Here is a 17,340-nt window from a genome sequence, read left to right on the forward strand (position 1 = left end):
ATTTGGTGCTACAGAGCAATAGCTACAGAAGACAGCAAGAAGCTCACCAGTTGTGTGGGGTCTAGATGTATCTTATAAAGTGCTAAATGCCTTCAGCTTCAACTGGAAATCAAGGGAATTCAGGGCCTTGTTATATCAGCTTCTTAAAAAACTCTTGGTTTTGTATTAGGAAGAATCATATCAAGCCTATTATTAACAATTAGTTAAATGTTTCCTTTGTTTCTGAGGAAGGACTTATGGAAAGGAGCAAGTAATGGCATGCAGAGAAGGTTCCCTTAACTGTATCATAATGTGACAGCAGCACTATTTCATTATATTTTTTAATTTTGTTTGAGAGTCTTTCTTTCCCAGCTTTAAAAATGAAAAGCAAGTTGTCTTTATTTCAGATGACTCTCCTGAGCAATTTCAAACCAGTTGAGCCAGACTGAATTTTGTATGGCTTTTTTTTTTTTTCCTAATGTGAACTTCTCCAGCAGGAACACATTTGAGATCCAAAAGCAAGTTTTACTTATGAGATGAGCCAAATTTATGTCTAAACTCTCTAGAAGGGCCCTGCTGCTAAGATTTTCTTTTTTCACATAAGAATTTGTAATTTTATTGGAATGCTTGCAGTCTTTCCGAACAATTTTTCCAAAACTTTGCTTTCTGCCCCATAAATCATGGTACCTTTGTTTAATTCTGTCAGAGTTACTAAAAGAGCTTACTTCCCTCTTTTTTGGGTTTTTTTTTGTTTTTTTTTTCCTCCCTTGCATTTTACTGCTGATGTAATCTGTGCATGCTTAAATTTTGTGAAGTACAATATAATTATACTCGCTTTCTATTTACTTAATGAACCTGTCATTCTTTATGGTTTACTCCATTTATGATTAATGTAAGTATTATTAGTAGAATATAGCAGAAAGGATGGAGGAACCTACAGAAATGCCACTTTTGCATATGTTAGCCAAATTAACTGAAAATCTTCTAAGTTGTTATGGTGAGTGTACACTGAACAGCTGAAACTTAATATGTGCTAGAGATGGGATTTTACAACCTGCTTTTCCTCCACCATTCTAAATATATTAAAAGGGTCTCCTATGTCCCTCCAGTGATCATACTGTTGCATTATCAAAAGTAATAGAAAGTTCATTCTAAACAGCACTAGAATTTACATTAGGAGGGTGTGCAAATACCACGTTCCAACCTAGGTGCAGTGGAAGCTGAGGGTCTAGGTGGATGGTCACCTCCTGCCATACAACATTTTGAGCCTTTTGTTCAGACCACCACTACCCAGTGGCATCGTTTTGTAGCCTTCTGTATACACAAACTGAAGACACTGAGATGAGTCCACCGGAAGTCAGGCTCCTGGCTGAAAGGCTGAAAGCAGAGGCTCTATAAATATAGGCTTTGATCGTGACAGAGCAAGAAATTGGCTGCAAACCTAACAGTATTGCTTTAATTGTGATACCGGAATAGTTCGTTTGCCAGCGTGGTCTGGTTTTTAGACAAATGTATGCTGCCCTCTAGTGCTGATGTGCTCGTCTTGGAGCTGCCTGACGAAAGGAAACCCAGGAGATGGGTTTGTTTCGGCTGCGAGTGGCGTTTTGCCACGGCTAGTCCAGTTTGGGGTATTTGGTCATTAATAGAAGGCAGTTAAGCTCTTGTGACATTAGTTTAGAGGTGAAGGATATTTAACAGATGTAACTTTACTTGCACTGGATATTTACTGTAATTTATTCTGCCTTTACTACTTTTACTTAGACCATATATGAGAGAGTGAGGTATGAAGCAGTGTTTTTAAAGACTAAAAGAACTGTGAACCCATTCTTCATTTTCTCCATCTCCTCCAAAGACATTCCGCATATCTAAATTTAAACATCAGTTCACTCACAATATCTGGTGTGCTGACACTTTCTGTGCAGTTGGTTTTACCTATCTGACTACACAATGAATGTGCCTGAGTAATTAAAAAAAATTGCTTTAAAATTTCAATATATTCAACGAGAAATACTTCATCATAAAGTCAGCATTAATCCTATTTATTACGTTATTATTTGAGAGTGCAAAAATGACAAAGATGCACTGAAGAGACAAAAGCATTTGGTTTTTCTGCATTGTGATTTTTGCTTCATTTTCTCTAAAGATGTTTGTCAATCCCCCGCCCTCCCCCCAGACATATTTCTCTGGTGATGGTTACAATAAGCATGGAAAGATTAAAAAAAAATCCCAAGCCTAGAACATTAAATTGTAACAATGATACCCAGAGGAGTACAGAACTGGTTAATGATTTAAAGTATTGTGCCCTAAATGCTCCTATTTTAGCCAACAGTAGAGAATCTGTAGACGGCACATGCCCAGATCAAAGCTGATCATGTCAATGTCATTCAAGGAGGGAGAGATACCTTCCTTTCCCCCTTCTATCCCCCTACTCTTTTTTTAAACAAAGTATGACATCTGAGGAACAGTGTGTTGATTGTTCCACTGCCAGGATACGCATAATGGAAACATTAGCTCCAAGATAACTTTTAATCTGTCAGCCTAATGGCTCCTTAATGTGTAGAGGGCTTTAAATGTATGTCAGCCAGGGCTGTATAAAGTAATATAGTTTGTGGCCTGAATGGATCTAGATGACTCCACACCATGACACAATATGGTTTATTATTAAGTATCAGCTCATCAGCTTATTCCCACGGACTTGGACAAGCTTCTCAATGTTCCAGTAACAGATTATGTGAGAAAAAGCTTGCATTGCATTTTTTTTCTTTTACTTTTTTCTTTTTTTTCTCTCTTCTTCCAAACTACAAGTTTCATCCCCAGCTGCACTGGGAGCCCTGAAGTGTATTTACAGCAGGCTGCACTTTATCACACATCAGCTTGACTGCTAGTTTACACTGAACATTTATGCAGCTCCCTTGGCCCAGGATGCAAACTTCACATCTTTGTATTCCTATCACCTTCACTGCAAATTTTTCCAACATCCTCTCCCTGTTGACTGCTTTCCTTCCCCTCCCCTAGTCTCACTTCCCCACATACTCCCCCTTTTCTCTCCCCTTCCTACAAACAGGCCAGTGAGACTTGACATGTCACAGTACTTGTCTGTGCAGGATACTTGCAGCAATTCAGTGTCTTAGTTTTCCTCTCACCTCTATCTTAGGTGTGTAATCCCGACAACATTGCTATAAAATGGATACAGATTTGATTTTGTGCCTTTTGGTAATTTCTTTCAATCTGGAAGACCACTTTGTGCCCCATGCTGTAGAAAGTCCAGAGCAAAATGTTATCACTTTCTGGCATCCCTGTGCAGTAAGCAGAGCAAAGAAGTTACCTTCCTTTGGTGTTGTTACCCACAGAGGGAGGGGAGAATCAGGATCAGCAGTTTGCTGCTGAAGGAATGTCCTGCTTCTCCAGGAAACCTGCAGTGGATCACATTCCCTAATGCATGGGGACCTCTTTGAGAGTATTTGGGGACCACTCTGCGACTATTGTGGCCCTGGCATGGGAATTCTGCTTTAGTCACAGAGAGTTTTGCCCTCCATTTTCTCTAGCACAACCTGATCCCTTAAAGCATAAATAGTTTTTCAGAAATTTGTGTTATTTTTGCTCATATTTAGTGTTTCAATTCTCTTAAAAATAAGTAATTATAAAAAAACAAGGGAAGTTAACATTTGTGCATTTGTTATTTGAGCACTTGTGTGTATTTTATGATACTATTTTAGGGAATTTTTGTGTAGTTTTGGTTTATTGCTATGATATTTCAGGTCTTTATAAAACAACCCTTCTACAGTATTCAGCATTTACTTCCTTATCTGTTGTATGCTTCTCTTTCTGTTGCTCCCTCTGCTTTGATTTAAAGAGCCTAGATCCTGTGTCTTGACTTCAAGGTGGAGCATTCTGGAAACTGCAGTTGCAACAAACAGATCCTGAAACATTAGCAAGAACAGCTGCAACTCTTCTGTTCTTTGCTTGTGTCAGATTGCAGTTTTTGAGCTTGAGCTTTCCCATAATGTCTGTGATTTCTTTCTGAGTGAAAGTCTGAGTGGTCCTCAAGAGGAAATGCCCTCAGGTTTCGCCAAGGGAAGTTAGGTTGGATATTAGGAAGAATTTCTTTACTGAAAGGGTTTTCAGGCATTGGAAAGGCTTGTCCAAAGAGGTGGTGGAGTCCTCAACCCTGAAGGTATTTAAGAGTTGTGTAGCTGTAATGCTTAGGGATATGGTTTAGTCAAGGACTTGTCAGTGTTAGGCTAATGATTGGACCCGATGAACTTAAAGGGGTCTTTTCCAAACCAAGCAAAAACGTGGTTATATATTTGGCTGCTTTTGGGAGGATGTAGTGACACAGATGATCCTTTACACCATGTGATCTCAAATTCCTGTGTCAGAGATTTCATAGGCTGGATCACATCCAGTAGAAACAATCGTTCTGTTCCACCAAAAGTCAACATGAAGTGCAAAGAATTCTGTTTATAAATTCAGGATTAAATTTGGTACATTGTGCAGAACATGGACCAATATATCTAAACAAGCATTCTTTTTTTCATTTCTGGCTCTAACAGATCTCCAAAAGTAAAGGATTTCTTGATTCTAATTGCTCAAACTATTGTTCTTGTTTATAAAAATATATTTCTACATAAACAAGTATGAAGGCATAACTAAAACTTGATACATGTCTTCAAGTTAAAGCAGAAGACTGAGTGACTTGGCCACTCAACCTCTGGGGGGAGGGAATAAATCCTCTTTTTTTCTTTTTCTTTTTCCTTTTTTTTTTGTTTTGTTTTGTTTTGTTTTGGAGTTTGGTATTTTTTAGAGTATCTCTCTGAGGTTACAACCACAACACACTGTAGACCTAACAGTGCACTGTTTGGGTCCAAGTATACTGTGTTTATTGGGTTTTTTTCCTATTACTGTTAGATATTTAGCATCTGTCCTCTCCTCTCACTTGTGCCAGGCTCCCACGCTTGCTTGCTGTGAATCTTTCCATGTATCTGCCCTCCCCAAGGTGACTTTTGTGAATATCACGCTAATGTTTTTGTGGGTTTGATTTTGTTTGGTGGAGAAATCTTGATACTTTTCACAGCATTCAGTTGTTTGGATGTTCTTAATGATGAATATAAAGAAGATAGCTCAGGTAAAATTAGATGGAGTGATTTTTTTTTTCTTTTAACTAAAATGACAGTGAGAGGATACATAACTTAATTATCTTCATTTAGCAGAAAAAATAACCTATGTGCTACTGAAGGTGAGAGATAAGGCTCCTAATTTCTTGAAAATCTCTAGTACTTACTTTCTCATAGAAAGTCAAAGGGGAATTGGAAGCAAGTTGTCCACTATACAATTTGATAAATTTTTAGAAGAAGATTTTCCATGAAGATAAATATAAAATTAAAAATTACTAAACTCCTGTACAAAATATTTTTTTAAGCCAGCTTTACTGATCTCTTAGATGAAAAGATTTTGAAGAGTTTTAAATTAATTCAACTGATAGAGATATTTTGCTTCAATCAGTAGCATTGTTGGCTTGAAACTGTTTGTAGATAAGTATTTATTCTCCTCTGACTGTTGTAGATAGGGAATTATTTTCCTTTAAAGGAAGTTTATATTAATATTTAAGGGAATTTTGCAACTTCTGTTCATTAATTTTAGAATATGCCCAAGTGCCTATGAAAAAAAAATTATAATGATATTGATATTTCATTTTGAAGGGTCTCAAAACAATTTACAGGTTCATAGTATAACCACACTGAAATGCACCCAGCTTCTTTCTGGAACATGGCAGCTGTTTAATAGCCCATAGCAAAACTATACAACAGCAGGTTGTAGAAAAGGAGATGAATAGGGATCAAATACAAATTGGCAGTGGAGGATTTAGGTACAGTACTCAAATTAAAGTTAGATGAAGTGGAATTCTGCTAGACTATTGAGTCTCTGTATGAAGTGCTACACTGTCTGACCATGGCTCCTAGTATGAGGACCTGTGTTTAGCTCATGCAAAAGATGGGCAGAGGGCTGTATGCTGGAATGTAATCCCTTAAATATACTGTTAAACAATGTGACAAACTAATTTAATTGTGAATACTTTACTCTTTGCATTTGCAGAGGCGTTTGTTAAAAACATTTGATGTTAAAATGGGTGCCTTGAGGGGGATCTTGGGCAGACGTGTCAATAGGTTTTGATGAGGGTAGTAAAAGTGTTGGCTTGACTACTTAAGTTTTAGTAATCCCTATTTAAAGAAAACTAAACTCTACTGCAGAAGGCAGTGTCACTAACAGCTGCCCCAGCTGTGATAGAGGAGGTGGGTTTTGTAAATAGGTGCAGAGCTTTTATTTGCGAGGGGGGAAAAAGACAACAAGTTGCTGCCAGACAACAATTTCCTTAGGTCACTGTTGGCCTGAGCTGAATTTTGACCTTTGACTGAGGCTGGATAATCTATAGGTATAACACATCCCACTGCACCATGTTCTACCATTTTCCATGCTTTCCATACTGAAGAGTTTCAAATAGGAAAGTATATGGAGATCCAAATCCACCATACATGCCCAGTTTAAAAGGAGCAAACATGACTCAATCAATTTTTCAGATGCTTTAGTATGTATGTATTTATTTATTTGAATAATTGGCTTTTCCTTCAGCTAAGGAAAAGCCGGTGTTGCTGACATTACAATGTGTTTGTGAAGAAAGACTGATACCACAACACATGCAAGCAACTGCAAGGTCGTTACTTACCCAGCATAATTAGAACATCCATTCTGAAGGGGAAAAACATTTAAAAGATAAAGAGTGAATTTAAAAATTATTCTTCCCCATGCATTTTTTTCATAATTATAGTTTTAACAGCCTGTGGTGATGGTAGAAGCAGCTACTTAAGAAAAATTAGAAGCCTCATTCTGGAAAGATGATCCCTCAAGAGACCTAGTGTTGTCATTTCATAAGAACCACAAGCAGAAACCTCATTCAGGATGCTGTGTGTTGTTTTGATGTATAGGGGGTATGCGTAGCTTATTATGGCCAATGCTAGATATTTTAATTAAAAAGTACAACAACCACAAACCTATTGTTTCCCCCTTATACCTTCCCTTGTCTGTTTGTGAAACCACAAGCATACTTCTGCTCCTGAACTGCAAGGAATGAATGCTGTAACACATAGGTGGCAGAGAAGCAGTAGGTTTCTTAAATTCACGTGTGACATGTCTTAGCATCAACACTCTCATTGCAGCACACAACCTTTCTGTAGTTCTCCAAGTTTTCTGTGGTTGTCAAAGAGAGGTAGTAAATGGAGAGGAAAAATGAAACGAAAGAAAAAAAGCAAACCAAAACCAAATCACCACATTTAATTTATAAGCAAGATTATTGTTTTGCAAATAACCTTCATGATAAATAAAGTCTCATGACAACATTTTCAACTGTGCTTTTATCAAGACTCTCTGAGTGGTGTGTGTAATATGCCTGGCAATCGAATCACAGCTGTGTGCCTGGGCAAGGACTCTCTGCAGAGACAACACTTCCTTAATTTAAACAATTGTAGGCTGCAGGAGTTCAAAAATTTCATCTGACTTTAACTGTCACTAGCCCAAGCACCTTTATCCCCAGGCGAGCAGCAGCAGCTGGATTTCATTTCCTGCTGCCAGACTGTCGGACATCTTTGCTGAACATCCCAGGAACTGAGAGTCTTTACTTTAAGGATTTTATTCAAGGTGACAGCTCCTCACACTTTAGCGTTCAGATCACCTCAAGTAGCTGAGATATCAGTGAAAATGAGAGCACTTCTCCAGCAAACTCCAAATTTAGATTGACTGAGGTTATCCTTAGGCCTCTAGACCCAGCCTCCATGACAGCACAGGCCTGCCAGTAACTTTAAAACTACAGTGGAGTTTGTAATGATGTCTGGGGAGAAATATTCTGCCCGAGCAGTGGAGGATACTATAAGCGATAGGAAATGATGTCAGATTTAGTTAGTGCTGGAGACAGTGCTAGAATATACTTGGCATAATATGGCACCGGTATCTCTGTCAGCATCTCTGTTTTCTGTCACCGCACACAATCCTGGGCCTGTCTGTAGCCCTGACAGTGTCTTTTCAGATCAGGTTATTGCCAACTCACAGACTGGCTCAGTGCAGCACCATACAGCCCCCTTTGTTTGAAGTCTGCCCTTTTGTCATTAATGCACTTGATGTCTATTTAAATCTGACGGTGAATGCAGTATCTGTTTTCCTGTCAAGAGATCATTGACAATATTAATACCTCATGTCCTTGCCTCATTTTCTAAGCACTGACACCTAGCTACAGTCTCCAGCATTCATCAAACAGCACTCTCTCACCAGCATCTCTATAAACAGTCTTGCTTCCAGTCCTTAAGAAATGCGGCAGACCTCAAACAAGACTTTTATCAATGCCAGTGAAAAAGGAGTCTGAAGAATGCCATTAATAAACTGTTCATATCCTTTACATTTAGAGCTCTAAATGGCCTTGTTACCAACCTAATGCCTGCTGCGAGTTAACTTGGAATATCATCTGTTCGAGGGGAAAAACCTTGCTTTTCATAAGACACTCGTTTAGGAATGATAATCTCATTCTTTGAAGGTGGAAACTGCTCCACTGGTGAAATTATTGAAATTGAAATTACTGAAGAAAGCTCCATGGAGGGGAAAGAGATCAGGCACTGCACCATACAGTCCCCATTTGTGTTATTCTAAAGAGCAGTGTACTTTTCAAAACAAATGACAGGCCTTTCAATTTACTTATTTTTCCCCATAGAAATGTGTAACTATGTTGATGTCTTAGAAGAAAAGAGCAGCATGGGTTAACATTAATCTTGGACAGCCAATCTTTTCTATGGCTTTATTGCTTATCTATCTGGTGTGTGTTATACTACAAAAATAGGTACAGAATATAAAAGCTTGCATACTTAATTCATATGGCAGGTGGGCACTGCGTTTGCTCTGCGAGTCCTGGAAAGCTAAAATAGCAATACATTGAGGACTTGCTCCTCCCTCATCTTTGCCCTTTATGTGAAGACAGTGTTTGTCTCCTTTGGGCTAGATTACGTTTGCCCACATAGCACTGAGTTAGGTACTTCAGTGACTGCTTTGTTAAGACACTCCCAAGGTAGAGGAGACCCTTTCACCTTCCTTCTGTGCATGGGAGATGACTTTTATTTGACTACACATGCCTGAGGGAACAAAGAACAACTCTGCTAGTAAAATTTAGCATCTTTGAAGATGTTCACAGGTGGGATATGACTGTGAACTTACGCTTTCGCATACCACTTAGTACCACCAGAGGGGATGCTTTTGAATAAACTTGTGAGATCTTTGGGTATGTGTCTCACTCACAGCAGTTAGGACTTCCTCAGACATCTTGCTGCCTGAACCCACTGAGAATAATGTGCCTTGTTCCCCAGAAGCAGTGTTCTGGCTAATTTTTTAAAGCATCCTCTATGTACCAATATTTAATGTGATTTATAATTATATCTTGCTCACGGGATGTTGTTTGGGGAGCTACCCTACAAATTTTTTTACTAAATGTTTATTTGTGTGTCTGGGAAAAACACTGAAGTCTTGAGGGCTAATCGTTAGAAAGTCCCAAGTTCTAGCCCATGTCAAAGACTTTGCATGTGGGTTTCAGCTGGTCACTTCAGTTCTTTGCCACTATGAAGCAGGGATGGCTTTGGGTGCTTGTAGAGTGATTTTGTGAAGGTTTGAAAAGTTTGTCCTAGATCCACTGTAATTGTAACTATTTCCTGCTTCTTACTGTGAGGTTTTAGTATCAGGAAAATCCTGATAAGGGGGATTATAAAGAGTACAAAATGTAACTTCAATCCAGACTTTCTAATTTTTAAAAGCAAGGGTGAAGTACTGTGATTTAAAATGCAGTGTATGATGTGTCAGTGTGTTGTCGTTCAATTTTTGAAGACACTTGTGGATGTATGTTTAACAGGACAGGTTGTGGAGGTATTTGAAGTGGATTCAAAACTGATGATTGAAATGGTAATACTGAATATTTGAAATGCACAAATTTTCTTTAGCAGGACAAGAGAAAACTATTCCCTGCCCTCCTTTTAACTTCTCTGGTTATGTGCTTTATTTGTGTATTATGCCACTGCTGACCTAATTTCCTTTTTCTTGTAGGCATTTTGGGAAAATGCCGCTACATTTACTATGGAAAACATTCTGAAGGCAACAGATTCATCCGAGATGACCAGCTGTAAAATGCAGTGTTGTTTTGTATCTCTTCTATCCCTCCACATAACAAGCACAAATTGCATCTAAATTTTAAGCCTGTAACTAAAGTCCTCTAGTGCCTTCTGCTGACTTTGCCAAGCCTGTCAAGATCATCCTTCTATCTTAGTCTGAGTAGTCACACAGAGATTGACATGATTGCCTTTAAGCAGGTCCCATCCACCAGTGTGACAGACAGCTGCAGCCGAGCACCCAGTCTGACAGGAGGAGCACCGTGATGGATTGCCTGGTCCAATTGCTGCTCACAGAAGAGCAGGGGTCACACCTGGGGCTTCAGTGAGCATGCTCCATCGGTCGGCGCCTTAGCAAAAGCACCATGTTTATCTCCAGCTTGCCTGTTGAGTGAAAGTGGCTGGTGATATCAGTGTGTTTATAAAAGAGAGATAATTTCAGATGAAAAGCCCTTATTTTTTGCCCTGTGAATTAAGTGCTTGTGTTTCTATCATCTCATGTATGCTTACACAAATCCTTTAACAGTATGGGGTTTTGGTTTTGTTTGTTGTCTCTCCCCTGCCCCCCAGATGAGCCTGGATGGGTTACTTTTTCTTTCAACAAGGGGAAAATGATATCCTAAAAATATTTCAGCCATGCAAAGTACTATCAATTTGTGTAGTTGTTTAGATGCAAAGAATTTAAGCAATTTCGGATACAAACAAAATTTGCTAATTCTTACGTTACATCGCAACATTTACTGACTCTGGCCTTCAGAAAAGCAACCAAATTTTACTAGTGATGCAGCTTAACTGTATATACTTGGAAGAAGCTCTCAGCTGTGATATTGACAGTGTGTATTATTCCTACTTTATTGCACAAGATATTTTTTTAATTGTAGAGGGGTTAAATTTAAAATTAAGCACTGGAATTTAGGAAAAATCCCAACCCTGTTTAAAAAGGAGTGGTATAAAAGAAAATTGCTACCAGATGGATATGATTATTCAAAGGGAGAGATAGTCAATAAAACAAACTAGGAGAATTAACAGCTTTACTAATATAGAGATGAGTTCTGATTAATCCTGTTTGATGTCTATGTAAGAAAAGGCTATTGTCAAGTTTTCAGTGGAAAAAAATAAAGCTGCCTGGCTATTTCTTGCTTTTCAGATGAACCAATTGGACGTATTTAGAATCATGAATTTGTTACTGGGAAAAAAAATCCTAGTACTTCCTGCATGTATTGTGTTAAGTACTACTATATACAATGAGATTGGCCACGAAATACACAAAAATTCTGAGTCTGTTCTGTTCCAAACCTGCGTATGTTTGTCCTAGTTGAGAGCTATCACTGTCTGGCTGTTATTGAATTGTTTGAAATTAGTTGGTGGTCTTTAGTCACTGGTTGAAAAAAAAAGTCAGTTTTTAGAAGCTGCCTGCTTTGGGGGGCTGTTATCAGCTAGTGTTGCAGGTGGAAGCGAATGTCGAAGTCAATCACGAAATCAGGCTTGACCGATGAAAAAGAATGAGACACTGACAGGGTGACAAAGGAAAGCTCACTGCTGGTGAATCTTTTAGGCCTTAGTAAATGGAAGCCTTCACTCACTCTGAAAGTCTATAATAAATCTTTAACAGATACTCAAAATCAGTGATGAACATAAAACTATCCAGTTTAGGCTACCTGTGGTTCGAACTGAACACCGAACTCTTTGCCATACCAGCTGGTGTCTAGAAAGGATATTTGGCCACTTGTAATGCCTCTGCTAATGTCATACATGGTTACAAATGATATGTCAATTCACATTAGAAGTCCTAGGAGATATAAGATAAAGCAAAGCTACATGCCTCTTTTCTAAATTAAAACTATCATTAGAAATATTAAAGGCACTTGCCTTCTCTCCTGGTTCCCAAAATAACAGCAGTCATTGTTTGTTCCTATCATAATGTCTGTTTTGAAACCTCCACACATTTTGGCCATGGCATATTGTAGGCAGGAGGGTTATGAACAGAGGTGTTTAGAATAACCTAATGTCACTTTCATTCTTGTTGCATGTATGTTCTTGTCTTTACAAAAGGCTTTAACCCTGCCTCAAACAATAAACAGCACTTGCAAACTGACCACATGATGCTTCCTTCTTTATTTTGCTTGTTTACTTTTCCTATTGTCAAAACCATTTGTATCATTTTCAGGAGTGTTTTCTTCCCAGCAAAGCTTTGGAGGCAAAAATATTTTTGGAATGATATGTGATCAAAGTCTTTTCCATTTTGGTTTTTGCTCTCACTTGGGGGTTTATATATCTATAGTTAAATATGGTACATTCCTAATTGAAATATGCTCAAGGGAAATTTGCACTAAATGTCACTGGTTCTGGAAAATCAGAGGATAATATATGAACAATTATTTTATATTCCTGACAAATATTAGGATGTTATTTCAAAACAATCAATATTTATTACTGTTTAATTAACATCACTCTTTTTTAATATGCAAAGCATTTTGTTTTCAGATGTCTTCTGCTGAAGTTCTTTTTAAAGACATGGAAAACTTTTCAAACCTGGGGCTGCTATCTACACCTGTTTCTTTCCTCACTGGGAACTGTGCCTTAATTTCTTAACTGAACCAAATATCATTTAGAATCAAAGTTGGTGTCAAGTAATCAAAGAAGAGAGTCTACTCTCTCTGCTTTACTCCCCCTTCTCTATACATGGCACATCTTCCCTTTCAAGATTAACTAGGCTATTTAAAATAGAAGATGTGCCTACCAAGCTATAAGGATTTGAAAATGTGTATCTTTCCAAGGAACCGCTGTGTTCTTAGTTTTTTGCATTGTTACAAGAATAATTTTTGCCAGATATATTTCTTGATGGTTAACAAGATTTGAGATCCAAAGTGTGTTTCAATAATTAATCTTCAAATACTACAAATGTTTTTGAAACATCTAAACTTCAGTGATATGTTCAGCCTTGTGATGACCAGTACCTTAGCTTTTGGCAGACATCACAAGTCTTCACAAACAAAGACTAGGTGAATGGTTTTACCAGGAGCTGCCTGTAGTAGCTGTGCTTAGTGCATTCCTAACTTTATGTAGTGAAAATGTTAATTCCTAACCTTGTAATTAAAGGGTTAGATAAATGACTTTCAGTGAAAATCCTGCCGTTATGGATACACTGACCTAACTTTAGAGCAGACTGGCTCTAATTGCCTGTGTTACATGCATAAGTGATTTATGGTATTGCTGAAAGTATGTTACCACCGAAACTGCTTTCTTCTCCTTTGTTAAGGCTGAGTTTTGAATACTTACTCTGGTATTCTTTTACTCAAACTGTTAGTCGCTTTTAAGTCAATGTTTTATCCATGAGAGTTAGGGTTTCTAGTATTGGAAGGCTGGTATGCAGCTCCCTTCCTAATATTTGGGTTTTTGAGCAGAGAATTCCATGATTGGTGAATGTTCAGTTCTTGTGTCTCCACTGCAGATAAAAATCATTGTATGTTGCTCCCACTTAAGTCAGAAGAAAGAAACAAACTTGTCTGTGCTTTTGAAAATTTTCTCTGTAAATTACAGGGTTCACTTGCTGCCAGTGGATGTATTAATATTTTTTTATTCCTGCCAGCAATATGAGTATGTTGGGAAATATTTACCCCCAGTAGAACTTTGTTAGATGCAGCTTTTGTGGTGACGTTCTGAATCAGCCCATTTTATACTGACTCACACTGAGTCTTACCACATATTTCTTCTTTATGTGGTGTGATAGTTGGCACGTGTCTTTGCTTGCTCAGTTTGGGAAAGTTTATTCCTTTTATTCTTTGTACAACTGTCTGTCTTTCTGCTTTGTTAAATGGTTGGCATATGTGAAAGAAAGCGATGAAGTTCAGCTTTATGGAGGTGTAACTTTTTTAGCCAAGACTGAGGCTGTATGTTTGACACTTAGATTTCTAAGTATCCATTTGCAGGTTTGGTCTGGGGAATATCACAGCAAATCAGGTGATATGAAGTCAGGAGTCTTGCATGGCTCGCTAGCTGTTGTCCTCTGTTCCAAAAGATCTCTAGCTGTGTCCTTGCCTGCCTCAATTGCCATGTCATTGTTCTGCAAGAAAGTGATGGCATGAAATAGGTAAGTGCTCCCCTTTTGGTTTTAAAGTGATATTTCTGCCTCACTGCTTGTAGTGTAACAATTGAAATACATAGTTTGCTTTTTCAGTGTTTTTATATGTACACCTGCTAACCGTTACCTCTCACTGTCTAGTATTTCTCTGCAATTTAGTTAAAAATTGTTTTCTGCATTCCTTTCTATGTCTAGTAGCAAGAATAAAACAAAACAAACATTGTGAGAAAACAAGTCTAAAGATATTACTGCTGGACCATGCCTATACTAATAACTCTGTGGCAATTGAGCATAGTTACAAACACACGCATCTAAATGGTTTCAAAGACCAAGATGCCTTCTGCTTTGGAGCCTTCTTAGAGCTGGCCTTTGACTGTGAACAACTGATAAAGCCTTTGATTTCCTGATGCCACCCTATGAGTTTAGGGGATTTGAGAATGTTGTCTTACCTAAAATGAGCTAATGCTCATTTTACTTCTAATACCCAAATAACCTACCGAGATCTATGATTAAATGAGATTGAGGCCCAAGAAAAATGGCTTCTTCCAATAATGTATAATCTGTTCTTACAAAGTCTTAAGAGTATTTTCTTTGATGTTTGTTATCTGAGAATGCTCAGGATATACTTATCACACCTACTTCATGGATGCTGGCTGAATTAATATATTTTCTGTACGCAGTACTGAAGCTGCTGAATGTTTCTAAAAGTTACCTTATAGGTTAGGTGACTCTGATGGACTTGCCTCTGGTGGTGTTGTCAACCTGAAGCTGACCCTTTCTTAGAGTTGCTGACAATTAGATTAAGGTTTCAGATCAGGATTTTCACAAGCCTTCAAGGAGCAGATATTTTTGAGGACAAACTAAGTCATGGTCATGGCACATTCACAAAATATCATCATCATTTCAGCATCCTTAGCATTTTAAGGGAACAGCATCTTCGTTGTGTTCATAGGTTTTAATGTAAAATAGATTCCACATTATCACATTACATGCAATGTTTGGGCTGTGAGAGAAAGTTCTGAAATAGGTTCAAATCATCTTCTCAACACAAGTTTAAAATTTCTTGCAAATGTTTTACATCCTGTTTGAAAGTTTTGCTGCCAATTCAAAAATGAAAGTGTAAGCTCAAGGGAGTCTTTAAACCTAGTTTTATCTTAATATAGAGGATTTATAACAAATCATCTCACCTCTCATCAACAATTCCATGGATCCTCTTAGAACACAAATACATCCTTCTGGTATTATAGTTTTATAGTAAAACAAATAGAAATAAATCTATTTGGAAATGTCAATATTAAGTTTTAATCCAGTGTTGTATTTGGAAACAAAGAGGGTCTTCACAGATTTCTTCAGGTCATACTCTGGAGAAAATCACAGGCAGAAAAGTACAGCTTCAGAAATTCTACATTTCTTGTAAATTTAACAGAGAAAATCAAATAAAGAATACCAACTGAACTGAAATTGTTATCATCTGCATAATTTCTATCTGTAATTGCCCTTCTGCTTTTAATTTGACACTTTTTTTGCAATTTACTATGTAAGATTCAATACAGGGAAAACAAAAAAAGGAGATTTCTGAAGACAATCTGCTTATTCATTTTATAGGCTCTCTGGTTTTATAAGACCTTTGGAACAATGTGTGCACTCAATTATCTAGCATTCAGTATATCTACCGAGTAAGCAGACAGTTGTGGACTTCAGGGAATTTTGAAACACACTTGCTGCTCAACCTTAACAATTTTCTTTTACCTAGGAATTGTTTTCAGAAAATCCTATATAATGAAATTTCTGTTTAAGTTGATAGCTGTAAATGAGGGCACAGTTGCTTCATTTCCTTTTGACAATAAGCCAAATTCATCCCTAGTGGAACTCCATTGATTTAACTTTACTTGAGCTAAGCTACACTGGGGATGAATTTGGCCCAGCTCGAGATTTTTTTTATTCATATTTTCTTTAATTTCCTTTAGCTTACTAGTCAATTTAGTGCTGGTCAGAGGATTACAATGCAAGAGAGGGGAAAAGCAAAACTTCTCTGCTCAAGAGTCATTTCCTTTTTAATACTCTACTGATTTAACCGTGAGTTGTAATGTGTTTCAAGTAGCCAAATTTCAGCATCAATTTTGGAAGAAAGTTCACTATACTTTGAGTCTCCTTCCTTGGCTACTTCCCAAACCACCAAATCACCACCTAGTATACAATGCACATATTATGTCAGGCAGTGGAAATGTCAGTGCACTGGGAAATTATTTGGATAAACTACAGTTATCAACTGGTGCCTGATATGGTTAGCTTGAACTTCACTGATTACACACCTCCTTGGCCATTACTTCAGAGAACAGTGGAGCTGCAAGATCTCAACATCTGTTATACCTAACTATACCTTTCCCCCAGCTACTGCTTGCTGTACTTAGGGTTTCTAAGAGTCTTAGGTGATTTCCCTCCATGTGGTGTTCATGCTGGTCTTTTATTTATTTGTTTATTTATTTTTGATTTTTGGTTATTGTGGGTCCACACTCAATAAGTTTCAAGTCTGAGAAAAAGCTGAAAGCGTTGTTCAGCCAAAACCACTATTGAGCTCTATGAGGTTTTCATCTGAAACCATAAATCCGCTACGTTCACAAAGGGGTTAGCAAACCTGGCCTGAGTGTCAGGCCTCCAGCAATTCTTTCAGATCAGGGTAGTTCTGGCTTTCATTATGAAAGGTTTGCACAGCTCTAGCTAAGCCCTCATTTTCCACTTTCAGATAAATGCTTTTTCAGCTATATTTATGAGGCTTAAGAGTAAAAAAACCTACTGGCTGTTAATGTTAATCACAAGTTTGTATCATAAGCACATTCTGAGCCTTATCCTCTTTCCATTCATGTCAGTGGTAAAGCTTTCAACATCAGTGGCAGTAGGAACAAATATCACAAAATGTAGGAATGCACACCCTGTTTAAAAGAAATAAAAGTAAAGGTCTGTCTTGAGCTAACAAAGCCAGAAATAGAATGCTGTATGTTATGTTTTGCTTCACTTGAACATTCATTTTTGCACCAAGAGGTGTTTAGTGGCTATATAGAAGCTGTCATATGTGTCAGCTTCATGCTGAAATGGTTT

The 17,340-nt window shown here is 37.8% G+C and overlaps 1 protein-coding gene across 1 annotated transcript in view; it reads left to right on the top strand.

The window, feature by feature from the left end:
* The window catches only part of LRMDA (leucine rich melanocyte differentiation associated), a 639,303-nt gene extending 629,122 nt beyond the window's left edge, over positions 1–10,181 (top strand). The window contains exon 7 of the mRNA XM_054382558.1: positions 10,102–10,181. Within this exon, the coding sequence (XP_054238533.1) occupies positions 10,102–10,181 (80 nt within the window). The remainder of the gene's footprint in view (positions 1–10,101) is intronic.
* The last annotated feature ends 7,159 nt before the right edge of the window (positions 10,182–17,340 follow it).

Source organism: Indicator indicator, chromosome 7, assembly GCF_027791375.1.
Source record: "Indicator indicator isolate 239-I01 chromosome 7, UM_Iind_1.1, whole genome shotgun sequence".
In the NCBI taxonomy this organism is placed as follows: Eukaryota; Metazoa; Chordata; class Aves; order Piciformes; family Indicatoridae; genus Indicator; species Indicator indicator.